General features: G+C 38.7%; 1 protein-coding gene across 3 annotated transcripts in view; it reads right to left on the reverse strand.

Moving 5' to 3' along the window:
- LOC121324107 (SH2 domain-containing protein 4A-like) overlaps positions 1–14,202 on the reverse strand; it is a 59,939-nt gene extending 45,737 nt beyond the window's left edge. Inside the window, exons 1-2 of one of the 3 annotated variants that reach the window (XM_041265578.1) lie at positions 13,910–14,198; positions 12,269–12,610 (exon numbers count right to left, since the gene is read on the reverse strand). In XM_041265578.1, coding sequence (XP_041121512.1) covers positions 12,269–12,449 — 181 coding nt within the window. In that variant the 5' untranslated portion in view covers positions 12,450–12,610; positions 13,910–14,198. Of the gene's footprint in view, positions 1–12,268; positions 12,611–13,905 lie in introns of all 3 variants that reach the window. The other 2 variants (XM_041265579.1, XM_041265580.1) reach the window with 2 other exon arrangements.
- Between the last annotated feature and the right edge of the window lie 478 nt (positions 14,203–14,680).

The raw sequence follows: 14,680 nt of genomic DNA on the forward strand, positions 1-14,680 counted from the left end.
AGTCAGTGCTGGAATGGTAGTGTGTGCGGAGTTAACGCAGTCCCTTTACAATCCTTATTCTGCGCATCACAAACCTGGTTTTGTGCTTGCCGCATACCTTCGAATATACCAGGATCACGCATATTGTCGGCCACTCCCCCCTATTGCATACATTTTATTTCTGCACAGAGCAGAGTGGATTGTGACTCGCAAAAGGACATTTCTAATATGGCAACTTGACACAATTTTGGCACAACGGCCATTTGTGACGTGCATACCCCTCTGCACGGTGCGCAAACCTTTCAAATATTGGGCCCTGTGTGTGTGTCTAACTATGGAGGAATGGGGAGGGAGTGTTTGTAGCTCTGAGTAAGTGGGGTTTTTCCCTTATTTCTTTTTATATTGGTTTAATTGCGTTATATAGGTGTTGTGTTAGTTGATCATTGACTTTGTCAGTAGGTGCGGCTGCTATGGCCAAGACCAGGGAAGTCCCCAGGGGGTCCTGCTCTAATTTTGAAAAACTGGCACGTAAATATTCAATAACAATCTTAGTCGATATCATCGTTTCAATGGAACTGGAAAAACTAGTTGGATTAAGTCAGCTTCACGTATGAATAAAGATGTTGGTGTTTTTCTCAGTAGTGAAGAAATAGTTGATAAAATCATCCAGTAGGGATTAGTGATTGGTGGAGCATTCACTCCAGTTGTTCCTCTTGTTGTACCAGCTAAAAAATTTATCATTTCCAATGTCCCCCCTTTTATAAAAAATAAACTTTTAGTAAAAGGTCTGAGCCCAACGTTTCTCAGTTGTAAGTCTCCTGAACTGAAACACGTTGTTTCCTTTAGAAGACAGTTATATATGCTTCTCAATAATCCAAATGCAGAACTCATTATAACTTTCAAGTTTCAGATTGATGGAAGTAATTATGAGTTTTTGCTTCAACTGATGTACTGAAATGTTTTAAAATGCAGTTGAGAAGGGCGCGTAACTAAGAACTGCAAGCGGTTTGCTGAGAATACAGATAGCGAGGGAGAAGAAATCCCAGAACCCAGTGGTGGCGCTGCTGCGCCAGCAAGTCAAAAAGCTGGCCCTTCGAATCATAGAACTGCATTGGACCAGTGATGAGAGAGACTTACCACATTGTGTTCAAACCTACAGTCTGCTGGTGTGGATAATGAGGAAGCTGTGGTTCTGGAACCTTCAGAAATTGAATAAAGGAGAGAAAGAAACAATAACTTTAAACAAGGTTGAACAGACACCCGCAGAGGCAGAGCAAATAGCACAGCAGGAAACTGCAGCAGGTACCACTGGTGATAAGCAGAGTAGAAGCCCAGAATCTGAACAGAAAGTTCTGAACAAGATGATACTGTAGCTTTATAGTTTCCGGTGAGGAGATGGAAGGGTGTGAGGAAATGAAAGAGACAAGTGAGAAAGGACTTTGCTGCTCTCAATGACACACAGCACTGTGGCCAGTGTAGGGGATTACAGTGAGCACGTGGACAATGATGGAGGTAACAGTGATTCTGACACTTCAGTAAGCTCTGAGTGTCAGCTAGTCAGCAAACGAGGGGGGTATAGTGCTGGAAGCATTCAAGCTTTTAAAAACGATCAAGGGCAGACGAGGGGTTAGCGTAATTGAGCATTTCCCTGATTTGAAACTGTTTTTAAGTTCTGTGCCAAAGTTAATGTGCAATACATCTCTACTGGGGATTGAAAAGAAAGAAAGAGACCGATGGAAGAACTTAATGAGTAAGGTTTGCAGCTTTTGTCTCTCTGTTTATGGTTTATTGCCTGTACATGTTTTTTTGTTTCCTCCTCTTCCTACAATGCAGATGTTAAATGTAGGAACTTTAAATATAAATGGGGGAAGAGATTTAGCTAAGACAGAATCTCTTTTTGATTACTTGAATCAAAAGAAAATTGGTATCGCTGTGCTCCAAAAAACCAGGCTGATGATACAAATAAAGCAGACTGGATTCAAGTCATGGCATCAATTTTAGTGCCATTTAATTTTCTAAGACTTGTGTTTTTGACTCCTTTACAGTGAGTGAGGTGGTTAAAGGGTGTTTGTTAAAAGTGCAGGTGTGTATAGGCAGAGCTGTAACTAGGCATTTTAATGCCTGGGGCAGGCAATCATATTTGCGCCCAATCCCCCCACCCACCCCGTTTTTTTTTTCTTTTGTGTGTTAAAAGTTGGGATGGTATATTTACTCATGTTTGATAGTTTTGATTTACTTATTGTAATTTCAGAATCTCTCCTTTACCATGTTTGAAGAGAACAAGACATTACTTAAAATGTAAAGGAATTTGTTAACACGTGTTAATTGCAAGGTTATATTTCCTTCCCCTACGTTTATATTCAATCCACGCATTTTCAGTATCAGCCAATGATAATGAGTTTATTCTACGTATGGTCTTGTTTTGTTAGTCAGGACTGGAGTTCAGTAAAAGCTAAGACAGAGATCAAGCTAATAAGGACGATTAAATAGTTTTCTTTTTTCCGATCAAATTAAAACTTGATCAGTAAGGGCACACATTTGTGGAATTTTAGCACTGTAAACAATAAAAACACTGTATGATTATTTTAGCAGCCACATTAACCCTTACAAAATCCTTTAATATCTCTAATATCCTCTTATATATAACTTTTAATTAAAATCATGGGTGGCTTTTTCTCATAGTCATTGATTGGTACTGTAAAAAAGCATGGATTGAAAATAATCGTAACACAAACGCGGATGCAATGACTTAATGGCTTGAAGTATACTTAGAAAGACACAAGACAAAAAGAAAATTCTCCCATTTCCCTAAAGATCCAAAACAATTTAGAATTTAACAAGAACTGTGTAGGTTTGTATGCTATTTTAAACAAAAAAAATAAGATCATTAAAAATAATAACTAGATATTGTGTATCTTTATACATACATATTTTAATGCATTATAGAGCTTCGTAATTTTCAAATAATATTGTTTATAATGGTGTTTTTTTAAAATAGCAAATGGGGTGGGGGAGCATTTGTTTTGAATTTTATTCCAATAAGTAAATACTGGTACCATATTTATATCTTGTATTTCAGGATGGTGAATTTTAAGGGCACTTTATCTATTTGCATTTTCTTATAAATTAATTTCTTACTTATTGTCTATCCTGTCATAATGTTTTGGTTTAACTTTATTTCATAGGTTATGAAACATAACTCCTTTACATTTCATTACTTTACTGTAGTGCTGGTCCTGAAGGCTGCCGGAGCAAATAAATAAATAAGCAGACCGCAGGGGAAGCAAATGACAAAGATATGCCATAATAATAACAAACTGGCGATGCTATGGTGTTGGTTTGTGTAGAACCAGGTTCATGGTCGTTAAGACCGTTGGTAATGAAGTGACGCATTCCCTTTTCTAGTGCAGAGGTGCATGCGATCTTCAGACTATGTTAGGGGGGCATTGACAGCTGACAAGTGAAAACATTGAGAACAGCAGAACAAAATTATTACTCGAGTGGCAATGCATTTAAGTCACTTTTCTGCCCTCCATGGCTTTGCTCCCTGGGCAGTTGCCCCGCTCCCCCACCCCTAGTTACATCTGTGTGTATAGGAATAGAATGCTGTTTTTTTATTAATATCTATGCACCAAATGATGGGAAAGAAAGAGTGCAATTCTTTCAGGCCTTAACTGGGGTTTTAACACAACGTCAGTCTGAGGAAATTATTTTATTTGCAGGGGATTTTAACTGTACATTAAATGACCAGCTGGACAGAAACTGTTCAATGCCTCACCTCGGGTCTGTCAGAGAGCTGCTCAGTGTTTGAACAGCTCATGAGACGGTGGATACGTGGAGGAATCATGTTAGACAATACACTTGGGCAAAAGGGTCTCCAGAGCTGATATCCTTAGCCAGAATGGATAGATTTCTATAGTTTTAAACACCATTTACATTTATTTATTAACCCTTTAAGGACTGGGATCGTGTTAACACAAACATACTAAAGGCCATGCAACAACTCAATAATGGCAAAGTGTCGCGGTATTGATGGACAGCCAGTTGAGTTTTATAAAGCACCCTGGTCACATATTGGGAGAGCCTTATCTGAAGTCTTCGAGGAGAGCGTATTAGAAAAGGAATTGCCTCTGTGCTGTAAGCTTTGTTGCCAAAAAAAGATTTATGCAACAAAGAACTGGAGCCCTGTACGTCTCCTTTGTTCGAACTGCAAAATACTGTCAAACGCATTGGCCAATCGTCTGAGAACTGTTATGGAACTTACTGTGCACCCAAAACAGATATACTCTGTACCCAACAGATCTATTTTTGACAATGTGTTTTTAATTCGAGATTTGATACCAGCTTCCAAGATAAAGCTTTCAACAGGGAAAACCAAACACATTTGCCTAATATTTTTGGAGTGTTTGGTTTTATAGTGAAGTAACATATTTTGTGAACTAAAAATAAATGGTGGATTAAGTTCTCCTTTTTCAGTACAGAAAGGGATCCACCAAGGATGCTCTCTCTCTCTCTGGAATGTTAAATTCTCTCTATAGTGAGCCCCTCAGAAACAATTACATAGCTCTTAAATTGCCTCTTTTTTTCCAAATGTCCCAAATCAGGCATTTCAAGTGGTAGCCTGTGCAAATGATGTTGCTGTGTAATCAGTACCAGTAATCAAGACATAAGGCATTATGTTAGGAAGTTAGTGAAAAAATGTCATCTACCTGAGTTAATTGGGGTATAAGCAATGCTTTTTTGATGGGGGGGGGGGGGGGGGGGGTAGCATTACAGAACTGGGAGGGAGTGCTGCAGTAGATCATGTGAAGGGAAGATTACAAAGATGGTGATGACATCTGTTAAAATTATCTTATAGAGGCATGGTCTTGATAATGAATAATCGTGTTGCTTTGATGCTCTGGAAGAGGTTAATGGGTGTGGAACCTCCAACATCTCTTTTAAAGGTATAATGTAATATATATATATATATATATATCCTTTATTTCTGCACTCCCACGTTTCATGCTTTGTGAGAATGTTTAATATATTTGGACAGAAAGGTACATGACTGCCAAAATGACTGCCGCGAGGCATCTAGTGTTAAACACAAGGTCCAAAATAAAAGGTTTAAAAAAAAACACTTCTTAGGCTGTGCATTTGCCTTCACTGACTAATACACAATTTAGCCCCAATACGCTACAGCACCCAGCACACCCAAACTCCCTCTCCCAACAAAGGATTTCTAGCTTCTTATATGCAGCTGTGGCTGGAGCCTTATTAATCATCAATTATCACATTATCATGTGGAGTTGGCAAGGACAGTGTAGTTCCTTCCCTGCCCACTCAACACAACACATGTGCAAGGCCTCCGCCCTGTCATAGACCTTCTTTAGTTATTGAGTGTATCTGAGGATAAACGAGGCAGTCTTTCCAGCGACAGCGAGTGGGAGAAGTACAGGCGTGGAAAAGTACAGAGCAGTTTCAAAGCAGTTTCAAAGCAGTTTGAAAGCAGGTTGACGGCTGCAGAAGAAACTAAACTTAAAAAAAAAAAAACCCTCAACATGGTCTTCAAGCCAGTAATCTGTGACACCTGCTTGATGTGGGAAATCCGAGAAAACCCAGCGGAGCTAAACCAAGTGTGCGTAAAGTGCCGCACGATCCAGGATTTGCATAAACTAGTAGGTATGCTAGAAATGGAGCTGGAAGAAGTGAGACAGCAACAGGATCTTGAGGAACTGGCACACCCACAATTCATGGAAGTCTGCATCACCCCTAACAGACTGAAAGCCACCAGGGAGATAGAAGGTCAGAACAGCTGGGTTCAGGTAGGCAGAAGCAGGGAAAAAAAGAAACTTCGTCAAACACAACCACCAGAAATCAAAACAACCAACAGATTTGAGTCACTTCAGAATTTTGACGAGCAGAACCAACAACAAGAGAATGAAAGGAACAACATCCAGGACCCTATTGACAGTGGTGACCAGACAGCAAAAAGAAGGGAGGTCATCATTGTTGGGGACTCCATATTGAGAAACACAGCAATTTCAATTCGCAGTTTGGACCCCCTTACTACAACAGTGTGCTGCCTTCCTGGAGCCTCGGTCAAGCACATCACTGAAAACGTGGACAGGCTCCTAGAAAGAACAGGAGACGACCCGGTAGTAGTCGTCCACATCGGTACAAACAACATTGGAAGAGACAGACCAAAATCCCTGCAAAACAAATTCAGAGAGCTAGGAAGGAAATTAAAAGAGAAAACCAAAACTGTGGTATTTTCTGGTATACTACCCGCACCTTGCAAAGGACCATATGGACAGCTGGAAATAATTAATCAAAACGAATGGCTGAAGACGTGGTGCACACGGGAAGGCTTCACCTATCTTGATCATTGGACCACATTCTACAACGAGGACTATCTGTATAGACGGGATGGACTGCATTTAAATAACAAGGGAACTAGTCTACTCGGAGAAAAGATCCTCGAGCAGGTTCAGAAGCATTTAAACTAGAAAGGAAGGGGGGAGAAATCAACAAAAAAACAGAAGGGAGACCGCATCAAAACAAGAACAACAACTCAGGTAAGACAACCATTAAATGTATTTATCTAAATGCTAGAAGTATCAGAAACAAAATTCTAGAACTTGAAGCTACTGCACTAACAGGTAACTATGATGTGATAGGTGTTACAGAAACGTGGTTATCTGAGAGTGATGGGGACGAATATAATATTTGTGGGTATACACTGTATAGGAAAGACAGGCAGGACAGAAGAGGAGGAGGGGTAGCGCTATACATAAGAAACAGTCTTGAAGCCCAGGTGTTAAACCTGGACAAAGAAAATAAAACCGAATCAATATGGGTCAGAATAACAGACAAAAATTCAAAAGGCATAATAATAGGAGCATGCTATAGACCGCCAGATTCAGACAGTGAGCACAATAATCTGTTATACAATGACATTAGAAATGCGTGTAGCAAAGGAGAAGCCATACTAATGGGGGATTTCAACTTCCCCCAAATAAAATGGGAAAACCCGGTGGGTAGCGCGAAGGATGAAATAGAAATGGTGGAAATGACAAATGACTGCTTCCTAACACAATTTGTGAAGGCACCCACTAGAGGGGAGGCATGCCTTGATTTAGTCTTTTCAAATAACGAAGATAGAATAACTAAAACAGAGGTCAGAGAACCACTGGCAAACTCAGACCACAACATGGTCTCATTTGAAGTGTTTTTTAAATCCCCAAAAGTAAAGACTAAAGCTAAGGTTTACAATTTTAGAAAAGCAAACTATGAAGGTATGAAACAGAGACTAACAGAAGTAGATTGGAGTAAAATAGAGAAAACACCCACAGAAGAAGGATGGTTGTTCTTCAAAAATGTAGTACTAGAGGCGCAAAACAATTATATCCCTAAAGTAGACAAATCTAAATGTAAAACTAAATTGCCAAAATGGTTTAATAGATCAATTAAAAAAAATATTCAGCGAAAAAAGGCACTTTACAGAGCATTAAAAAAGGACCAAAAAGAAAGTACGCAGAAAGAGTACACAGAACTGCAAACGCAAATCAAAAAGGAAGTTAGAAAGGCCAAGAGAGAAATAGAAATGAACATTGCTAAGGGAGCTAAAACCAATTCCAAAATGTTTTTCCAATATTACAACAGCAAGAGAACATTCAAAGAGGAGATTAAATGTTTAAGAGATACAAATGGCAAAATCGTAGAGGAAGAAAAAAAATAGCAAATATGTTAAATGAATACTTTTCACAAGTTTTTACAAAGGAAGATACTGACAACATGCCCCACATGTCATCCAGTTCCTATCCAGTTTTAAATAACTTTAGCATAACTGAGGCAGAAGTGTTAAAGGGACTAGGAGCTCTTAAAATAAACAAATCCCCTGGGCCGGATGAGATCCTCTCAGTAGTACTCAAAGAAATGAAAGACATAATTTACAAACCGCTAACCAAGATCATGCAGCAGTCTCTTGACACAGGGGTGGTACCGACAGACTGGAAAATTGCAAACGTAATACCGATCCACAAAAAGGGAAACAAAACTGAACCAGGTAACTACAGACCAGTAAGCCTGACTTCTATTATATGCAAACTTATGGAAACTATAATAAGATCCAAAATGGAAAATTACCTATATGGTAACAGGGTACTGGGAGACAGTCAACATGGTTTTAGGAAAGGGAGATCGTGCCTAACTAACTTGCTTGATTTTTTTGAGGATGCAACATCGATAATGGATAATTGCAAAGCATATGACATGGTTTATTTAGATTTCCAGAAAGCTTTTGACAAAGTCCCGCACAAAAGATTAATTCTCAAACTGAACGCAGTTGGGATTCAAGGAAACACATGTTAAACGAGGCAGTCTTCCCAGCGACAGCGAGTGGAAGCGACAGCGAGTGGGATAAATACAGGCGTGGAAAAGTACAGAGCAGTTTCGAAGCAGTTTGAAAGCAGGTTGACAGCTGCAGAAGAAACTAAACTATAAAAAAAAAAAACCTCAACATGGTCTTCAAGCCTGTAATCTGTGACACCTGCTTGATGTGGGAAATCCGAGAAAACCCAGCGGAGCTAAACCAAGTGTGCGTAAAGTGCCGCGCGATCCAGGATTTGCATAAACTAGTAAGTATGCTAGAAATGGAGCTGGAGGAAGTGAGACAGCAACAGGATCTTGAGGAACTGGCACACCCACAATTCATGGAAGTCTGCATCACCCCTAACAGACTGAAAGCCACCAGGGAGATAGAAGGTCAGAACAGCTGGGTTCAGGTAGGCAGAAGCAGGGAAAAAAAGAAACTTCGTCAAACACAACCACCAGAAATCAAAACAACCAACAGATTTGAGTCACTTCAGAATTGTGATGAGCAGAACCAACAACAAGAGAATGAAAGGAACAACATCCAGGACCCCATTGACAGTGGTGACCAGACAGCAAAAAGAAGGGAGGTCATGATTGTTGGGGACTCCATATTGAGAAATAATGGATAATTGCAAAGCATATGACATGGTTTATTTAGATTTCCAGAAAGCTTTTGACAAAGTCCCGCACAAAAGATTAATTCTCAAACTGAACGCAGTTGGGATTCAAGGAAACACATGTACATGGATTAGGGAGTGGTTAACATGTAGAAAACAGAAAGTACTGATTAGAGGAAAAACCTCAGAATGGAGTGTGGTAACCAGCGGTGTACCACAGGGATCAGTATTAGGTCCTCTGCTATTCCTAATCTACATTAATGATTTAGATTCTGGTATAGTAAGCAAACTTGTTAAATTTGCAGACGACACAAAAGTAGGAGGAGTGGCAAACACTGTTGCAGCAGCAAAGGTCATTCAAAATGATCTAGACAAGATTCAGAACTGGGCAGACACATGGCAAATGACATTTAATAGAGAAAAGTGTAAGGTACTGCACGCAGGAAATAAAAATGTACATTATAAATATCATATGGGAGATATTGAAATTGGAGAAGGAATCTATGAAAAAGACCTAGGAGTTTTTGTTGACTCAGAAATGTCTTCATCTAGGCAATGTGGGGAAGCTATAAAAAAGGCTAACAAGATGCTCGGATACATTGTGAAAAGTGTTGAATTTAAATCAAGGGAAGTAATGTTAAAACTGTACAATGCACTTGTAAGACCTCATCTTGAATATTGTGTTCAGTTCTGGTCACCTCGCTATAAAAAAATATTGCTGCTCTAGAAAGAGTGCAAAGAAGAGCGACCAGAATTATTCCGGGCTTAAAAGGCATGTCATATGCAGTCAGGCTAAAAGAATTGAATCTGTTCAGTCTTGAACAAAGAAGACTACGTGGCGACCTAATTCAAGCATTCAAAATTCTAAAAGGTATTGACAGTGTCGACCCATGGGACTTTTTCAGCCTGAAAAAAGAAACAAGGACCAGGGGTCACAAATGGAGTTTAGAAAAAGGGGCATTCAGAACAGAAAACAGGAGACACTTTTTTACACAGAGAATTGTGAGGGTCTGGAATCAACTCCCCAGTAATGTTGTTGAAGCTGACACCCTGGGATCCTTCAAGAAGCTGCTTGATGAGATTTTGGGATCAATAAGCTACTAACAACCAAACGAGCAAGATGGGCCAAATGGCCTCCTCTCGTTTGTAAACTTTCTTATGTTCTTATGTTCTTATGTTCTTATATACTGTGGAGCCTGTCAGTACAGCAAGTCATACTTACATGTTTGTTAGTTATGTAATTAAAGAGCTTCCTCTAATTTTTGAGTCTTTGTTTTTTTAAAGACAAGACATTAAACTGTCAACAAAATGGCACGTCACTTGATTTCCTCACTGGACTAGTCAGATCTGGATTTAGAAACCATAGCAAACAAGTAATTTGTTTTCACCAGAGGTATTGGTTCTCCACCCTGCCACAGTGTAAAGAATGCTGTACCACACATATGTTAATAATGAGCTGTCTTTACAGGAACAGTGAATCACTGAACAGCAAGATCTGGATCTACCTGTCTGTTTAGGTTAGGTTTGCACAGAGCAAAACACTCCTTTATTTTCTCAAACCTCCCCTGACTGCATGACTCACCCTTAAACACCATGGCCATGCTATTTTGAGCCACATTGTTCTGAAATGTACCCTACTCTGCACTGTACTTCCTTAAAAACCAGACTGTCTAATATATATATATATATATATATATATATATATACATATATATATATATATATATATATATATATATATATATATATATATATATATATATATATATATATATATATATATATAATATATATCTATATATATATATATATAATATATTAATATGTTTGATTAATGTCACTTGACTTGCCTGTGAACCATAAATAACTGCTACTGTTCAGTCAGCACTAATGAGATGGAGCTTCATCTTACCTGTACACTGGGCCATATTTTAAACCTGTGTGGTACATCTTAAATGTGTGGTTTCCCAGACCTTGCTGAGCACTAATTTCCAATAACTAAGATAATCATTAGGTAATCCAAGGTTAGTGCTAATCTGGGTATGTGACACTAGCCTATGGGAGATATTTGACTATTTAACTATATGTTCAAAGTGTTTAATCTAATCATAACATTTTAAGATCATATTATGTGTGATTTCAACTATTACAGACAGTTTTTTTTTATATAGCGATTTTCCATGCACTAATGCACCGTTGTTACACTTGTAGAGGGGCAGAAAATAGAGTTGCACACCTCTAGTGGAAATTTCTAAAGCTTCTGGAAGTCTTTTCAGAAGCAGCCTCTGTGATTGAAAAATGCCATTGGGTAGTAATCCTGATAAATAATGATCGTGGTGAAAATAGCAAAAGACAACAATATTAAACCCACATAATAAAAAATTGAGCAGACATAGGATATAAAGCATCCCTTAAGGATGATATTCATTTGTTACTGAAAACATGCAAAGAGCTACAAATGCTTGGTACCTCTGTGGGCCTCTACTCCTAGGGCCAGTTAAGAATGCTGCTAAAGGCTGTATGCTTTTGTTTTGAATGCTGACTTGGGTACAGCGGGCCCTTACTGACATAACTTTATTACCTTATAAGTCCATAAGAAGTCTAAGAATGCTCATATCAGCTGACTAACATGCTGGGACACAGTCTCCCAGCTGACAAGTTCAATATTTTATCACAGAAGAGGAGAGCTGCATAACACTCACACATCTACTTCAGAAAGTGAAGCACTTTGCTACAATTGGCTAACACACTGAGCACTGCTTATTATAATATAATATTTGTCGCCCTGCCCAGTAAACTGGTGCATTTTTTTTCTTGTTTTCTAGATCAATCCTGTTTTAAGTTACTCAGGTATATTTCTGTTTTTGAAAGGGTAGTGGCTTTTTAAAACCACTGAACACTTTCATTTTTAATAGAAACAAAAATGTTGACAAAACAGAAGGCAGTGTTTGTCTATCAGCACACACGTACAGGACAGCTTACCACAGTAACTGTGCAGTTTTCCCATGCTTTTCTAGAGAAAGCAACCAAAATGTTTCACAAAAGCATGTGCAGTGTAGTCTTTCCCATGCATGTCGCAAATCCACACAATCCCACGCATGCCGCAGAGCCACACAATCCCACGCATCCTGCAGATCCACTCAATCCCACGCATCCAGCAGATCCACTTAATCCCATGCATCCCACAGATCCACACAATCCCATGCATGATTTAGTACATGCTCTGAATTCTTTGTAGCTAGCATTTAAAACAACTGTATAAGTTAACAGCGGGAGATCTGACAGCAAAGAAAAGCTAATGGATGTCCCCTTACCTTGTTTCGGCTTCGGGCTATTTAAGAATTCTCTTTCCTTTTCAAAGTTCTCTTCTCTTTCTGTCCACCGCCTCACCTGTTCCTGCCTCATCTTCAGGAACAAGATCTTTTTCTGTTCCTCGTTCAGAGCCTCCAGAACATCAGGGTCTATGTACATCTCCTTTAAAATCTGCTGCAGCATTTTCAGAGCAGTGGTGTGGCCTTTCTTTAAAATGGATCCTGTATAAGTTTAGGAGGCCAGTCAGGTTTCTTTAAAGTGAGGATCCTTTTTTTATCCAAGCTTTCAGAAGTGTTTTCATTCCTCTTAGCCTAAAATTCTGAGGTCTGAAATTGACTGGAAACCTAAAGAAGATAAAATTAGAAACATAAATTAAAATCTGTAGCTTGTGTTTTGGCAAGCAGAGAGCATGATGCAATGGAAACCCACATATAATAAGTACCCTGCAGAAGTGAATGGAGCTGCTCTGTAGTGATCTCCTCTCATAGTATAACTATTATAAAGCTGGAATTGAGGCATTGTATGCAGTTTGTACAACAGTGCATATGCACAGTTCTTTTGCAGCTTCTTTTGCAGTGACCACACATGCAGGTACTGGCTGTTTTGCCATGCACTGTACATGTAGGTGGGTACACACAGTTGTAAGTAAAAAACATATTCTGTCACTTATTTACCTAGGATACGATATCTATATATGGATTCAATATTATATGGATATCAGATATGCTATATACGGCATAGATATGATTTTATATACTATATATAGTTATATTTGATTTTAAAGTTCTAATATTCTATATAAATGTAAATGTAAACTTAAATAATAACATGTATATATATAATATATTTGGAAATCTAATACTTTTGCACTTATAAGCCTTTATACCTATGCGAGACACAGCGTAATCTATGTTACTATCGTCTATATATATCATTATAATTGAAATATGATTTATTATATAAAGACTTCGACAAAAAACTTGTGAATGTACTACATGACAAAAACAGAATCAAATATGTGCATTTTTACATACTTTATTCCTGAATCTGCTTTTATGTGTGTCCCAGTGCTTTTATCCTATCATTATAGAAGAGATTATCATATGAAAGCTTAAAGACAGACAGATACCTAGACAGGAAACCGTGTGGCCTGTTTTGTGTGCCAGTTCAATAACACAGCCCCCCGCCTCATCCCCCTTAGCCATCCACCCATCCACTCAACACACACTCAGACACACAAACAAACACAACATGTCATCGCAGTCTGAAGGTAACAGTACAATAAAATACAAGCATCTTTCACAAGACCCCCCATGCCCATACATTAGCACTTATTGGCCTAGTATTTGTTACTTAGTAAACAGATTCTTCTCTTGTAAAGCAGTGGCTATGAATGTCTTTTCTATAATGAGACCAGAACTAGAACAGTGTAGAACAAACAAGACAACACAAGTCCAATCTTGTCAGTCAAACAAGAAGGGAGCTGCCAACTACAGTTAAGTTACTTTGTAATTCTCACTAAGTTTTGTGCTTACAACAGTAAGATGAGCCTTCTCCTTCGCGATCACTGTCAAACACACAAACACACAACTGAGAAGCTCTTGTGGTAATAGTCAACGTGCAAGTGCTAGATGCTTACTTACGGAAATCACAGCAGTCCAGACAACAACTTGAACACATCCGCAGAGTTACTATCTGGAGAGAATGCAGAGCAGATGTATTTTCATTCTTTTGTAGCTGTTCTAGCTAATGACGTCAGGGCATTCCATGTGCTCTGAGTAACAGCCCTCTCATTTAAATGTGAGGCGGAACAATAAATTACTCAGGAAATGGAGCTGGGCTCAAATAGTTGGGGGATTAACTAACAACCAGCATCCTGTGAAACACAGAGCAAATCATAGAGCTGCATAGAGCTGAGCTGCACTTTAAAAAAGTAATGCAGTTGTGCATGATGAATGTCTTTTACTTCCCTGTAAAAGGGAAGTCACTTTGCCTGTTCTTCCAGTTCTGCTCAGTGCTTTTGTTCTCTTTTTGCTCTGCTGTTCCCAGGCTGTAATTGCCTCAAGTGCTAGGCATGACGCGTTAGAGATTATGTGACAAGCAATATCTTGCAAGGGCTTAGTCTTTCTAGAGCATATTTAAAGTAAAAAAAGTGGCATTAATGATTGTCTAGTACCATGCAGAATACTGTGCATAGCTCTTAATTATAAAAGTATATACAGTGGCTCTCAAAAGTATTCACGCCCCCTTGGACATTTTATCGTGTTACAACATGGAATCAAAACGGATGTAATTAGGAGTTTTTGCCACTGATGAACACAAAAAAGTCCATAATGTCAAAGTGAAAAATACAATTTACAAATTGTTCTAAATTTATTACAAACGCAAAACAGAAAATAATTGATTGCATAAGT

Source organism: Polyodon spathula, chromosome 12 (assembly GCF_017654505.1).
Source record: "Polyodon spathula isolate WHYD16114869_AA chromosome 12, ASM1765450v1, whole genome shotgun sequence".
Lineage (NCBI taxonomy): Eukaryota > Metazoa > Chordata > Actinopteri > Acipenseriformes > Polyodontidae > Polyodon > Polyodon spathula.